This window comes from Candoia aspera, chromosome 1 (assembly GCF_035149785.1).
Source record: "Candoia aspera isolate rCanAsp1 chromosome 1, rCanAsp1.hap2, whole genome shotgun sequence".
Classification (NCBI taxonomy): domain Eukaryota; kingdom Metazoa; phylum Chordata; class Lepidosauria; order Squamata; family Boidae; genus Candoia; species Candoia aspera.
The window spans coordinates 174,012,355-174,028,363 of record NC_086153.1 but is presented as its reverse complement, the minus strand read 5'-3'; the positions used below and the strand labels follow the sequence as shown (position 1 = coordinate 174,028,363).

General features: G+C 38.1%; 1 protein-coding gene across 2 annotated transcripts in view; it reads right to left on the bottom strand.

Moving 5' to 3' along the window:
• Window positions 1–148: 148 nt before the first annotated feature.
• The window catches only part of NDUFS1 (NADH:ubiquinone oxidoreductase core subunit S1), a 31,572-nt gene continuing 15,711 nt past the window's right edge, over window positions 149–16,009 (bottom strand). Inside the window, exons 5-19 of one of the 2 annotated variants that reach the window (XM_063317956.1) lie at window positions 15,596–15,672; window positions 15,230–15,311; window positions 15,009–15,139; window positions 13,480–13,669; window positions 12,750–12,880; window positions 10,184–10,298; window positions 9,156–9,301; window positions 8,631–8,759; window positions 7,689–7,818; window positions 7,413–7,573; window positions 5,375–5,529; window positions 2,162–2,337; window positions 1,365–1,502; window positions 804–873; window positions 149–482 (exon numbers count right to left, since the gene is read on the bottom strand). In XM_063317956.1, coding sequence (XP_063174026.1) covers window positions 391–482; window positions 804–873; window positions 1,365–1,502; window positions 2,162–2,337; window positions 5,375–5,529; window positions 7,413–7,573; window positions 7,689–7,818; window positions 8,631–8,759; window positions 9,156–9,301; window positions 10,184–10,298; window positions 12,750–12,880; window positions 13,480–13,669; window positions 15,009–15,139; window positions 15,230–15,311; window positions 15,596–15,672 — 1,923 coding nt within the window. In that variant the 3' untranslated portion in view covers window positions 149–390. Of the gene's footprint in view, window positions 483–803; window positions 1,503–2,161; window positions 2,338–5,374; window positions 5,530–7,412; window positions 7,574–7,688; window positions 7,819–8,630; window positions 8,760–9,155; window positions 9,302–10,183; window positions 10,299–12,749; window positions 12,881–13,479; window positions 13,670–15,008; window positions 15,140–15,229; window positions 15,312–15,595; window positions 15,673–16,009 lie in introns of both variants that reach the window. The other variant, XR_010068897.1, reaches the window with a different exon arrangement.

The following is a 16,009-nucleotide window of genomic DNA, read 5'->3' as shown; positions in this document are numbered from 1 at the left end:
AATAATATCACTAAAATTAAGAACATGCTGAAATGCAAGAAGATGGCTTTTTATCTTGAATTTCAATGTTGAAAATTTGCTATCGATTTATTTGGGAAGATTTTAATACATATGTTAGTTATTGAAGAGTCACACTGCAAATAAATAGTCTTGGTTATGTAATACTTTTAATTTTACACCCTGTTTGTATACAATCAGTATACATAATATCTTTGTATGGTAAATGGTGCTGAACATAATTATCATATGCATACTAGAGAACTGGCCTTAACAACTTTCACTTGTTTCCATAAAGAAAATAGGAACAAAAAAAAGACCACACACAACAGTTCCTTATTTAAAAATATAAATTGATTGCAATAGTGTCTGATGGACTCTGGATTTCATTCTTTAGCAAATGGAAGGTTCTTCAATTGCTTTGGCGCCCTGTGTAACTGCTTTCACACATTTTGCCATTGTCTGCGAAGCTCTACTTATTGGATCTGCGAAGACAAAAATCTGTGTTATAATTCTAAATGTCTGACTTGATGAATAGATTATACGTAAACTTAAATAATCTAGTTTTGAGTAAGTGCTCTGTGAAATCCAGCCATTATGGCTTATAAACCATGATATATGGCTTAGTATATCTGATGTTATTCAACAAACTGTGGCTTAACACAATGTGTGAACCCAGTCACTGTGGTCAATGAACAGCACTTCTTATTTTAGTAATCAAGTATTTCATGTAGCAGGAAAGCACATTTTGTTTGCTTCTTAATTATACAGGGAATTCTGCATGTATGTAGGAGAACTACTATTACCTGTCATATAAAAGTCTTTAACTGTAAGCTGAGGAGGAACAAGAGGAACAGCAAGAAGTTTCTGATTCACAATCTATAATTTAAGGAAAGAATGGCAAATATTAGCAAATTTCTCTCTCCCAATAGATATCTGTAAGTTGAACCACAAAAACAAAACAAAAATTCATTATATCCTGGAATGCTTCATATGATAGAAGAAAGAAAAAAAGTCTTTGAAAAAAAAATTTTTTTTTAAACGGCTCTAAGGAAAATCCAGGAGAAAGTCATGGAAAACAGAATAGTTACGTAAGGTTTCCATGATATAATACAAACCTTCTAAACCTGGCATGTTATTGTACAATACTAGGATATTTTTATGTAAGCTTAAGGCAGAAAGATCAATGATTTTTTAATATAATAATAGTTTATATGAAAAGTAACTATCTTGAAGTTTTTATGGCCAAATGGTGTAATGGAGCAGTCACCTTGAGAAAGTTGTTACCCACTTGTCACATGGTACATTACATGTTTCAGTACGACACAATATTATAGCTAGATAAATATGTACAGTAAAAGGGAACATAACTTGGACAACTCATTTGCTTGAATAAAGTAGTTGGCTTCTTCCACATCATCGTATCGGACCAAGTTAGGGGACACTTCTTCTAATCTCCTCCTCACTTGATCAAGGTTGTCATAAGGGAGGGTCACACCAGCCAGCTGAAAAATACAAAGAGAGGAAGAAACAAATTCAAGATCAAGTGTGGATATGTTTCTTTTTGTTAATATCCAATATTTGCACGATACAAACCCAAAATTATATAATTTCAGAAGTTACAGTTGTGACTATTCCATGTGGTTTAACAATTTAAGATTACTGCATTTTGCAACTTAATGATGTAGCAAAATATATTTCTTCTGAATGGCACAAGAAATATAAAAAAGCAAACTTGCCATCTTTGCTATTGAGAGTATCACAAAAAGATGTTTTAGAGTATTTGGCCTCAAAATGTTATAATAGTACCCGTTCAGCATGAAACAATTCTAACTCAATCAGTAAAGAAAAACCCATAGACTATACCCAGCTTTCTCTTCAGAATCCTATGTCAAAATGCACATTTAATTGTCCAACCTCCACAAGCTTTTAAACAGAATTTAACAGTCTTCACACTCAGATCTCACAGTTCCAGAAAATACAGTCACTACAGACATTATTTATATTACTATGAGATTTCTGTGCATTTTGTGGTCAATTACTTTTCAAAGACTGGCTGGATTAGGGAGCTCATGATTTCAGCTCCCAAATACAACAAATTCAGTTTCTCAAGTGTTAATTCAAGTTCTTGGGAAATGTCCAATGTTTAGGGCATTTATAGTACCTCAGAGATTGCTCTAATAATTTTCCAGTCCTCTCTTGCCATGCCAGGTGGTGTCACTGCTACTCTGGTTTGCTGAGCTCTGCCTTCGGTATTTACATAGGTTGCAGCCTTTTCTGTATAAGCTGCTCCTGGAAGAATTACATCAGCCATAGAAGCTCCAGTATCACCATGGTGACCTGAAAAGGATTGCAGCACCAGTGGGGTTACTTCTCATTTTTGACTGAACTTTATATTAGGCTTTGTAACTCTGAACCCCCATTTGCTTCTTTAGCTACAACCTTTTTCTTAATACAAATAATGCAAAGCTTGAGTGGTTCCTTTCAGACACCACTTTTGAAATATAAGTCTTTAATATTTAATTATAGCTTAATATTAAATGTGCATTATGTGCTGCATAAAAATGAATCCAAAGAATTCATTGGATTTTAAGCTGCAACAAACCTTCTCCAGTTTCAACAGATTTCCAACAGCTCCATTTATTCTAAATTAATGCCACATACTATTTATCCAGATACCCTTTGTATACTTTTGATAGCACCTTTTTGAGTTAACAACTTTTATTAAAAGGCATAAGCTTTCATGAGCTGCAGCTCACTCCACTAGATGCATAGAGTGGCTAGACTGATACAGGATTTAAATTGGAGTGAGATGGGGAGGGAGGAAAGGAAGGACAAGTTGGCTATGTAGGTACAGGTTACATGTGAGACGTGCCTTTTAATAAAATGTGTAAGTCAAAAAGATGCTACTAGACTCCTCCTGATTTATTGCCACAACAGACTAACACAGCATTTCTACAGTTTATATGCTTTTGTATTTCTTATTATCGATTTCTCTTTACTTTGCACTCATTGCCTATAAACTGCACACTTACAGATCAGATTTACACGGTCAGTTTCTATGGTAACTCAAATAGGGAGCATAGTTGTCAGGTGTTGGTGGCATGTCACCCAAAACATTGTGGCATGTCACCTTTGACACAGGTGTCATAGGTTTACCATCACTGCCCTAATAGAAGGTTATTGAGAAATGAGCATGGGAAGATAATTTAGAGAAAGTATATGATACAGTTTTCAGGTGTCCTTGCTTGACAACCCTAATTGGGACTGGAATTTCCATTATTAAGCAAAGCAATCATTAGGTGAAACATCATGTGACCATGCCACTTAGCGACAATAGTTCTAATAGTCCCTATTGCAGCTAAGTGAGGACTTCACACTTCTCTTGCCCTGCTGTGCTCACTTCTGCTTAAACTTCCTCACCCTCCAATCTCCGCCCCCCATCTCTGCCCTTTCAACCACCCTACACTCCTCCACCGTCTACCCCACTGCCCCAGCTGACGTCCACCATCTTCTTCCTCCCGCTGCTGATGAGGTGCGCCTGGCTGAGGCAGTTGCTGGCTCTTCATGAGGCCTCCATGACACCTCATGAGGCCTCTGCAAAGGCCTCACAAAGGCTTTGCAAAGGGCCAGCAGCTGCTTCTGCCTGGAGTGCCTCATCAGCAGTGGAAAAAGACAGCAAAGATCAGTTGGGGGCAGTGGGGATGGAATGCAGGGAGGCCAAAAGGGCAGAGATGGGGGAAGAGATAGGCGGGTGGGGGGAGTTGAAGCATACCCTGTGGTTGTAAATGCAGTCAGGCTGCCAAGCACCTGAATTCTGATCACATGACGGGGGTGCTGCAATGGCCATAACTTCAAGGACCAGTCGTAACTACCATTCGGTGCCTTCGTAACTTTGAACAGTCACTGAACAAATGGTTAAGTCGAAGACTACCTGTATATGTGGAAATAAATGCAACTTTGTGAATGATTCAGCACTGAGCAGGTAGCAAGGTAAGGATGTGTGATATCCTCTTGGTTGTTTAATACCTTTATGGATAAATGTTTAAGTAATGTTTGTTGATACATTAGAAGTATGTTGGTTAGGAATGTGAATTCATGTGTCCTATTATGTCAATTATGCAGTGTTGCTGGGTGACATCCAGAATGATTTGCAGGAAATGTTAGACTGGGATGCAATGAGGAGTATGGATCTCAAAATTCATGTACCAAAGACCAAAAAAGTGTTTGGGTCAACAGTTGAGAAAATGGACTGACCAACTGCAAGTTTTACGTAAACGGCAAAAAACTAGAGCAAGTAGATGAATTTGTGTACCTGGTTGGAATATTTATTAAAGATGGGAAAATGTATGAAGAAAGCTTAAGATGTGCAAATGCTGGCAGTGGGAGCATGCAATTCTGTTGCAAAGATTTGTCAAGACTATGCTTCTGCCTATTTTGTTACAAAAGCTGAGTACTTGTATTTCCTTTCTATTTTTTTATCTCTTGCCTACTACTTCTCACTGTTTTTCTGTTTTGATAACTCTGCTCACCACAAAAGGGAACAGCATGATTAGTATGTACTTATATATGTATGTAGCCATTTCAAATTATTTTCTTATCAGAATTAACTGGTCAGTTTGGCATGACAAGTTGTCTCCGTATGCAAATACTCTAGCAATTTAGATAAGGGAAATAGTTTAATAAATGAAATAGTCTAATAATAGACATTGCCATGTCAGCAGTTCCTAGATTACTTTCAGTAATAATTTAGTTCTGCCTTTAGCAGTTATTTGGCTTGAACTTTTTTAGTTCAGAACAAAATTTCAGAGGTGTACGTGAAGACATGGTTTGTTTTGATCTCAGAACAAAACAGCCCTACTTTCATTGGGATGTTTTGAGTTGGGTGGATTCCAACAGAACAACATTTAAACAGCTTGAGCGTTCTGATCATAGGAAACAACAGGAGCTCAGGACCACCTGCCACTCCATTTTTCTTATTAGGACCATAGGAGTGGGTGGGTAGTAGTCCATGCTTAGTATTACCTACTACCCAGACTGCACAAAAAAATTGGTTGAATTGATGATTTTTAAAATATTTGAAAACATTAAAATAAATCCTTAGAGTAAACAATAGGAACGTACCTCTGCTGGTACCCACTGAAAGTCTGTTTAGAGTTTGTTATCAAAAACAATTCCCGCTTGAAACAAACAAGTTTTCAAAACAGAACTTTTGAAATATACATTGTTTCATTCAAAACATTAAAATGACCATTTTAAGATTCGAGTAATTTGTATATATCTATCATCCATAGTAGTTTTGGAATGCACAACAGACACAAATTTAGTTTGTTGCTAATTCAAATACAAAGTAAGGTAATGAGATAGTGTTACTCACCCTGATAGACGATAAGGCAATTCTTAGGCAAATCTTGCCGGGTAATACAGCCTACATCAGCCCCTAAGAGATACAGCACTTTCGGAGGGTTCTTCCTGATTCCATCCACTCCTGGTTTGTAACCTAGGTCAAGAGCAGCTACTTGGCTTGCCACTCTATGGAAGAAGAGATTGTTTCACCCTGAGAGTATTCTCAACCCTGAAAGACTGATAGACCCTAAACCCTTTAACACATAATTATAAGTTGTACACATTTTGTCCTCAGAACAACTTCCTATTTTGTAGAATCATGTCTTGCTGAAAAAAATAATCTTCCTTTGCTTTACTACCTTTGGCAGAAGCATCTTGGGAAAAAATATAGCAAAATGAGTTAATGGATCTTTAAGTCCTTTCTCTATAACTGAGTATTTATCTTCTCTCAAAATAGATTTTTGTATCTCAAAAATTTTGAAATGTAGAGATAATCATAAAATGTCCTGAAGGCTACAAAGACAAAGCTTAATATAATTACATGATACACTTTCCAGACTCTAGAGTTTAATACATAAAAATGCATGTCAAGCACGTAATTTAGAAGTATGGGGAGAGGAAGTTTAACATAAAAAAGAGTCCTTATATCTAGAGTTCAACCATCTTCAGTTCTGAAAATAAGTTTACGTCACTCTGAATGTATTCAGGTGTATTACATATTTGAGCTAAGCCCTTTTCTAGATATCAATTTACTCTATGTTGTTCAAGAAAGAAAGAAACATTGTTCAAGCCAATGTGAAATCAGCAATTTTAAAAACCTGTTCGTTTTTAAAATTCTATTTTATACTTCAACCAGATGGCTGTAGTTAACAAGGAAGTCCTGACCCAGTGCCCAGAGACTGAGGGACAAGATGAGTCAGAATAGGCTCAAAATGAACCTTAGCAAACAGCTACTATATGTTTAGAAGCCATTTGGTTCCAGGGTAGTTGTCAGCCTTGTGAGGTCATCCAGACAAGAAGCACACCCAGAAGTGCTAGTTCTAACTTTATTGTAAGGTTAGATTAACGGAATCTTGCAAGTCTGAAAGTACATCTCTCCCCCCACTCTTTACAGTCCAAGAAACTAGGGAGGGTCCCTTCTGAGACATTTGCCACACCCACATTCCTTCTGCGGGCTCAGCTGCTGCTTGTATGACTACTGTCTAGTCTGCAGCTCTTCCACCTGTCTCCCAGGGTCATTCCCACATACTATTACAGAAGTTTATCTTTAGCTCTGGAGGGGATGGTACTCTCTGAAGGAGGAGGTATGCAATCTGGGAGTTCTCCTGGTATTCCCTGAAGGAGCAGCAAGTGAAGGCTAAGGTGAAGAGTGCACTGGACAGCATTGCTAGTTTGTCAGGTGAAACCTTTCCTGAATCAGGGACTATATCTACAAAGATTTGGGTCCTTACCATCCCGTCGTTACACTCTCCAATCTGCTCTACATTCAACTGTCTACTGCTGGAACAGAACACAGCCACCCACCTGCTGACCAAGGTAAAGCACTACACCACAGTGACACCAATATTACAGGGGTTGCATTGGTTGCTGGTTTGCTTCCAGGCTGAAGGCTGGGTCCTTGTTACCTTTGAGAACATATCCATTACAGTGGATGGAATCTGCCTGCCCAGTATGTGCAGGCTGAAGTCATACTATGAGGCCTTACACCTCCGAGGACATAAGGATGACCTTGATCACAGCCTCATTCCCCTAGAACTGCCCTGTCCTATTATCTTTTAGTAAAGCAGTCGCGATCATGCTTTTCTACAGAGCTTTCAGAGAAGAAAGCACTATATGAGATGGTCAGTATTTTAATGGGAAGCTGTTGGCTTGGCCACATAAACTGTTATGGTTTTTGTTGGCAACTCCTTTTATTGAAATGTTTATTGTTTTAGAGTTGCAAACCACTTAAAATCAGTTGAGTAGGCAGCATAAAAATAATTGTAAATAAATAAATGAACTATGATAGAAATCTTTATGACTCTAGTATAAGACATAGAAATCAAAATAGAAAATGAACTTGGACAAACCTATGAAGAATGTTCATAATTTTCCAGTCAGCATCTACTCCACTTTTTGCCCTAATATTTTGTGCAATAGTAGAAACGGCTGAATGAATAGCTGCTCCATCCCCACGTTGCAGCGCAGCACTGCCCACCACCACCATTGGCTTTTTAGCCTGGCTCAGGACCTTTCAGAAGAAATGAGAGACAAGAGAGTGAAAAATCACTCCATTGTAACATCGTAACAGACCAATTTTCAAGAAAAGTTAGAGACAAAACCAGAGATTTTTTAATTGAATGTACCTTGCTGAATGGATGTTTCTCTGAAGCAATGTCTAACAGTATCTGTGGGGAATCTCCCAGATGATCATAATTGTAAGTCAAATCAACTGGGCTGCCAACAAGAGCCACTTTTAGCTCATTTTGTAGCCAGCTGAAAATGGAGTAAGCACAAAAATATGTAAGGTCTTATAGTATATAGGCAAGCTGCATGAGATGAGTTTATTTTTGTACATTTCTGCCTGAGCTCTTTCCACAGAAGTTTCTGAATTTCTTCTAAGCAGTGGAGAGCTTAAGGACTGAGGGAGCACATTCCATAATTTAGCATGATGCCTCTGCCAAAGGAGAACTAAGTGCCAACGCACATGCAGAAACAAGTGGACCTTTGGACAGGGGCCCATTCCTTTTGCAACAGGTGATTCTGATAATAGCATTTTATCTTTGAAATACCCCTATTTGCATCCCTTCTGTATTAAAAAAAGCCCCCTTAGTATTACACGCTTAAAAAATATAGTTCATCAGCACAGCTGCCTCCAATCCAGACACCTTCCAGATGTGGCCTAGAATTCCCTGACCATATGGCCACTGCTAAGATTTCTAGAAGCCAAAACATCCAGAGGGCACTTAGTTTGGGAAAGATGCATATATATATATATATATATATATATATATATATATATATATATATATATATATATGATACAACCACCACCACATGTCAGTATCTTAAGTCAACCACTGACATATCAGCAAACACAATCAGCTTCCAGACTCGATGCTCTAGTGGAACTAGACTGGTACTAAGGAGGAGACTAGACACCTCTAGGATTATTTCCAGCTCTGGTTCTATTAACATGTTTATGCTCGAGATAAAAATGGTAAAAAAAAACAAAAACAGGTATGGCCTCTTACAATATACTTCCTAATCCACAGAAAGAAAATCAATTTGACTGCATGTCAACAAACCTTTTTCTAATCCTTGCATTAAATAATGGTGCCTCAAAGCGTGGATTGGTGCCAACCAGAAGTAGGAAATCTGCCTCTTCCACTCCTGCAATCTTGGTATTAAGTAAGTAGTTAGATCGCAGATCTATTCTATAACAGAATGCACAAACAGTCATAAAGAATGTAACTGTGATACGGAGCTCCAGTGGGAAGGACTTCAAATACGGCTTTAATTTGACACTTAAAAGTAACAACTACTGTATCTGCACAGTACCAATCTCAATTTTTTCTTTATTCCATTGGCCAGTAAATAAGCAGCATGTTTACTTTCCTTTAGAAAAATGTTTTTCAATTTTCACAATATACTTCCAATTAAGAATTGTGAACTTAATGCCTGATGTAGAACATTTAGAAGCCTTTAAAGGTAAGGGCTGGAGGAACCCACGTGAATTTCACTTACTGTCCAAATTTCTAATCCTGCCACGTTCTCTCAAGATTACTACAGCGCCATTTCTCTTACTGTGATCACTCGTTACAAGCTCTTACCCAGCTCCTGCAGCAGGGAAAGCCTCTTCAGTGCATATATTATCCGAGTTCATTCTATTCAGCAAGTCTTTGAGCGATACTAGCGCTTCTGCATCCACCAGTCCTCCTGCAATTGCAGCTACCTCGTTACCTTGACTGCCTTGAAACTGCAGCAGAAAACACAAAACGCCACAAAGCAAGTATTACTTCACCACTATCTTTTAAAAGAAAAGAACCACCATTTTAGAGCATTATTTTTCCTAAGACAACCCAGGAAAGCAAAGTAATTTTCATAAAAGAGAGATACCACACAGTTGCAAAGCTGCATCTGTACAGTGGTAAATGCCAACTTGTTCTGAGACGTTTGACAAAAGGGATGCTATCTCCATGATGCGCACATACTTTTACCTTACCCCTTAACCACAAGACATAAAGCAAAATGGCCTTTAAAGGCCTACAGGGCATGGGGCCAGGTCGTTTGGGGGGCCACCTTCCCCCAGTTACATCTGTGGGTCCCATCAGATCCAGCAGAAGGGGCATGTTGCAGATCCCATCAGCCAAGAAACTTTGTCTGGCGGGATCCAGAAAGAGAGCCTTCTCTGTCGTGGCATCCACCCTCTGGAACATCATTCCCCCAAGGCAAGACTGGCCCCAACCCTGCCGGCCTTCCAGAAGGCCCTCAAAACTTGGATGTGCCACTGGGCTTGGGGATCCCAAGGAAGCGTGTAGCCCATTAAATGGTTATACTGTATATACTTAGACTGCACTCCCCTCTGTCTTTTTATTATTGTATTTTTTAAATGTAGCTTTTAATTGTTTTTAATGGCAGAAGACCATGATTGTCACTTGTGTTTTGACTGCGTACGCCACCCAGAGTCACATGCAAGTGAGATGGGCGGCCATATAAATTAAATTAAATCAAATAAACAAACAAATTCCTTGTTTATGCAGTGTGGAAAGTAGCATTCCCCAGAGTATAAGAATTCATAAGTGAATGTGTATAAAATCTAGAAGTAGTGTTAAATAGTCTGTTAAGCACATATACTTACTGCACTTGCTACACAGCTCAAGGCTTCTTCCCAAGATACGTAAGTGAACAGCCCTTCTTTATTTTTTATCATTGGCTCAGTAAGTCGCTGACGTTTCAGGCCATCATATGCAAATCTGAAAAGCAAAGATAAAACTGATTATGGAAGCATCTACAACTGAAATACCAATCCCACTGATGACTCATAAACTCTTTCAGCACACAATATTCTTCTCCATAATAACAATAAATGACTATCTGCTGGAGCAGTTGGTCATGGAATTGATGAGGGAGGGGGCAATACTAGACCTACTCTTAAGTAGTGCTTAGCGAGCTGGTGAGAGAAATATATATAGTCAGACTATCTGAGAATAGTGACCATAATGCAATAAAATTCAACATTCAAAGAAGTGATAACCTCATACCAAGTTTTACCCAGTCATTGTGACTTCAAAAAGGGGAGCTTCTCAAAATTTAGGAGACTGGTGAAAAGGAAACTCAAAGGGAAGGTTGAAAGAGCACACTCCCTCCAGAAAGCTTGCCAGTTGTTTAAAACCACAATAACAAAGGCTCAGGTACAATGTATTCCTAAAATTAAAGGGCAAAAAATGACTATGAAATACTTGTAACAATACTAGCTGAATGCCTAAAATTACGTGTTCCAGATATAATACACATCAGCCAAACAGATTATATCCTGAAAAGAAACATCAAGCGGGTTTATAATTAACATATCAACAAAAAAAGGAAGAAAGCAGCATTAATCTTTTTATTCTGGAAAATTCCAGAAAAATATGACATGAATGACAAGAAATTGTTAGCAAATTTATATGGAGTAGAAAAAAACCCAGAGTCAAACTTAAAATTTTACAAAACGTCAAAAATATAGGCAGCCTTTCTCTTCCAAATTTCAAACTGTATCACAGAGCAAGCTATTTATCACAGTTAACAGAGTGGGTTAAATCCCCAAATAGCAGAATGTCACTATTGGAAAAAGCTGGCCCAGCTAAAACAGGATAAAAACCTAAAAGGACATATAAGATGAAGCTTGATAAAAGTATGGAACTCCATGAGAAAAATAATCTTTTCATGCTGGAGACAATTACAATAAGAAAAGTGTAATCACATATGCAAACATGGTCCACCCAGACCTCATAAACAGATTAAAGACACAGCAAGAACTGCTCAGCAAAGGCCAGGATATACCATGGCTGTTGTATTTACAAATTGCTGGAAGAATAAAATCTCATCTCAAAAATAAGGAAGAGACATTAAGAAAACCGACAGAATTTGAAATGCTTATACAGAATCAAGATCACTTATTAGGATGTATATATAAACTCCTACTTAAATATGTTACAGATGAGGCAAGCCTTCTCTGCAGTGGCGCCCGCCCTCTGGAACACTCTGCCCCCGGAGGTGAGGCAGGCCCCTTCGCTCCCGGCCTTCCAGAAGAATTTGAAGACCTGGTTCTGCCGCCTCGCCTGGGGTGGGAAGGGCAACAGCTCTTCCTGGGGGTGGCTGGCGCCATAGCGCCCTCCCCACCGAATGAGAACTTTTCGCCGCATATTTATCTATTTATAATGATGGTCTGTATTGTAATTTATGTTTTGTGGTTTTTATTTGTTTATTTTATTGTAAACTACCCAGAGTCCCCCTTCAGGGGAGATGGGCGGTGACAGAAATTTGAAATATAAACAAACAAACAAACAAACAAACAAACTGGATGCAAAACTTCAAAGAAACAGTCTGAACAGAGCAACGGGAAGAACTGAAGAACAGAACTATAACGTTCACTCCAAGCTATCGTTTGAGAGAACTGGTATAAAACGTTTTGCAGATGGTATAAAGTTCTATCAATAATTGCCAAAATGGACAAATCATACAACAATAAATGCTGGAAATGCTGTGAAACCGAAAGAACGTTCTATTGTATGCGGTGGACATTAAAAAAAAATCCCCAAAGTATTGGAAAGATATACACAGCATTGTTCAGAGAATGTTAGGGATCAAATTCAAAATGAAACCACAATTTTTTTATTAGGTATAATGTGAAGGCACATTAACAAAAGATACCATAATTTATTAAAGATACAAGCTTACAGCTGCAAGGATAACCATTTTTCCAGCAAAAAGTCCATAAGGGGTTTCCAGTCACTAATAAATGTAATTGTTGGTCTTCCTCTAATCAAACGTGTTTGTTTTGCCATCTCTGCTAGTTCTGCCATCTTCACCAACACAAACAGTTTTTCTTCCTCTATAGTCGACATGCCAGTATAAGTGACAAAACACCAGAAAAAGATAATCTTACATTTTTCCAACTTAAAAATTGTTTTAAACCCTTTACAAACAACCCAGTTGAGCACAGCTAAATTCTAATGCTTTGAAAGAAGCAGCCACGCATTACCTTTCTTTGATTAAAAACAACTTCAGGATCTGGATCACAAAAAGTGATTTTCACGCTATTTCCATGCGTGAATAGAAAGTATCATTTTAGAAACAGTTCTAAAACCCGTTCAAACTTCTAGCACGATACTGTAAAAAATAAAACTGTATGTTTGAGATGATAATGAATTATATAAATATACCTTGTTTTATCAGAAATCCACTCCTCGTTGATACCTTCATGTAATCTTGGCAAAATTCTCATCACTTCTCCAGTTCGTGTGTTTACCACGATGTTACTTCCTACTGCATCAAGAACATCAATAGACTCTGTCTTCCTAAGAGAAAGCACACAAACTAGCAAATGTTTGTAGTATCAGCTTTTATTAATAGATCTTAACTCAAATGCTACTACGTTTGCGACCACCGTGGTCGTGGATTAACTGGTGTTGCCCATGCTTACTCTTGTTTTTCACTAGAAACTAATGGCCAGCAATAGGAAGTATTCAAGACATGGTTTTGCACAAGGCTGCCCCTTGTTCCATTACTACCTCAATTCTCCTTCCTTTCTCTTCCCTCCTTCTTCTGTGCCGTATCCTAAGGAGCTAAACTAGTAAGTGGTAAGTGTTTTGTTTCCAAGATGGCTCATCTAATGTAAGAGCAGTTATAGTAATGTCACCGCATGGCATTAAGGAGGAATTATGTTCTGAAATGACTAATAATGTACAAATTCTTCCAGTTTAACAGATGTTGCTTTTCTCCCTAGATAATCCCTACTCCATAGGAAATCATTTTGTATTAGCTCAGATTTACTGGGATTCTTTTAATATTCAAAGAGGTTACAAGCTTCAAAGAGTAATCTTTTTATCTGGCATTTAATAAATGACAAACACTATAAATGTAATATAATGTTTAAAATATCAGCAAAGATACATGCCTGGTTTCCCAGGGTCGAGCAGTAAATGCATAAGGCTTGGACGTAAGGGCACCCACTGGGCAAATATCAATCACATTGCCTGACAATTCAGACATAAACATTTTTTCAATGTAAGTGCCAACTTGCATCTCATTTCCTCTTCCTGTGGTTCCTAGATCATCAACCCCTGCAATTTCACTTGCAAACCTGGTAAAGGCAAGCATAAACAGGTAAGGCACAGAAGGTTACCACAGATTGTTTATCAGTCCCAGCTGATTCAACAGTTACATGTACTAGAAAAAGTTCACATTTCTCCAATCATTCATACTCCGCTTACATCCAATCAAAGCTACTATAATGTGTTCTTTGTGACGCTGCTTTTCAAAAATGTTCAGAAGCTTCAATTTCAACCAAAAGCTAAGCAATCAATGTAACATTTCTATGCTAGCTGTACTAGGTTTCAATCACGCGCCTCATATGTAAATGAAGAAGGCAGCATATGAAGAAAATGAAGCAAAACTTCCATAATAGGATTTCCCAGCCACCCACCCCCATCAATTCTTCTACAAGCTAGTTCAGCATGAACCTTTCCATTCTTGTGATCTGGGATGTAAAGAAGAAAACAAGAGTCTTTTTCATGTTCCCACTGTTTCCCATAGCCAAAACACTTGAAGCTCTTCAAATTTTATTTCGACAAACATGTAACACTTAAGTTGCTTTAAGTTTTGTTTTGTTAAAATGGAGGTAATTTGAAGCATTGATGGAAAGTTCCAGATGAGAATTTTGTTTCACATTCAAAATAAAACACATGTTCCACTTGGTTTTTGCTCTGCCTTGCTATTCCTTAGGAGAAAAACAGGTTCAATTTTTCTTTGCAGGATGGAAATAATGATGTGTTTTTATCTCCCTGTATACAAGTAGTCCTCCTTTACTGATGTTACTTTTTCATCACCACTGTAACTGCGAACAGCTGCTAAGTCAGGCTGTTGCTAAACAAGGACTACCTGTATTTGATGGAGATCATCAAATAAAATAGGAATTTATAATTTTTTTTGTAGCTGAGGAACCCACTTGTTTTTGAGTAGCATGCTAGGGGACAAACTGCAAAGTGTAAATGGGACCAGGACAAACAACCAACCTTGCTAGCCCAGGGCCTGCTATATACAACTCTTATCTTTCTTTTCCTGTACAAGTGCCATTCAAGCAGTAGTCCCAGGTGGCAATGTGACATGGTGTTATGAGGACATATGAGTCAAGAAGTTTTGCAAGTGCTACTTGCACTTAATGTTGCATCGTTGTCTGCCAATGGTTCTAATAAGGGTTGTAACTGAATATGGAACAGAAGCAGAATCCTCACTAGTCATCTGAACAAATGATGGGCATGGTCTTCTTAGCCTGATCTGGCCTTCCTGAAAACCAGTCTATTTATCTATTGGTATGGGTGTGGGTGCGTGGTAAAATACCCGTATAATGTTATGACCCACTGACATGTGGGTATTCCCATTCATAAAGCATATTGTAGTCTGTTGGTGTACACAGAAGTTACCTGATGCATCGCGTACATTGTATACACCGGGTCATGATAGTTTTCACAAGAGGGCCAATATTCTTGTCTTCAACAGCACGTTTGCTTTCCAGAAATCTGCTCCTATCGCTGCCAAACATCATTGACTGATCCTACAGATAATTAACAAAGCAAACCAACTCATGTGGTTGAGAAACAGTTTTCTCCAAAGAGTATTTTAAAAATATCCTAGGAAACAATACCTGAAGGTCACACTCCCCTCCCTGATCACAGATGGGACAGTCCAATGGATGGTTAGCCAACAAGAACTCCATTACGCCTTCTCTGTGGTAGGCCCACGTGTGAAAACAAGAATGGTATCAATATGGTATCTAACATACTAAAACACTGGAAAATTATATGAAACAAATAGATTTATTTACCAACAACAGTCCTCTTCCTCTTAAAAGGTGCTTGAATTATATATTTTTTAAATGGAGAATGAAAAAATGGGACAGATCCAACCCCCTGAAATTATTCTAATATATTAAGAAAATATAAGGACAGCCCTCCCATGTAAGCAAGCAGAGAATTATGCTGTGAGTTGCATGTAGTGAGAGGTAGCTTACCTTGCTTTCCTGGACTTCTCAGAATTTGTCAGAATGTTCCAACCCTTCATGACTGGCATGGCACAAGCAGCAACAGGCTGCAACCCATTACAAGGATATTTCACTAATGCATTTGTGAACATACACACTTACACAATGACAATAATTTAAACATACTGATGTTTTTATTGTGTAAGCATCAATCTGTTAAATTCTATGCAATAATTTAACATACTGATGTTTTACGGCCACTATTCTGTACAACTCCACCGTGCTATCAGATCTGAATATTGTTGAACATTTTGGTCACCCCATCTTCAAAGAGACTTTGTAGAGTCTCAAGAGCTTTAACAACAGCAAACCAAAAGAGTGAAGTAATCTGGTGTATTTCCTCTGTGACAAAAAAACTACAGCATGAAAGACTTTTTAGTTTAA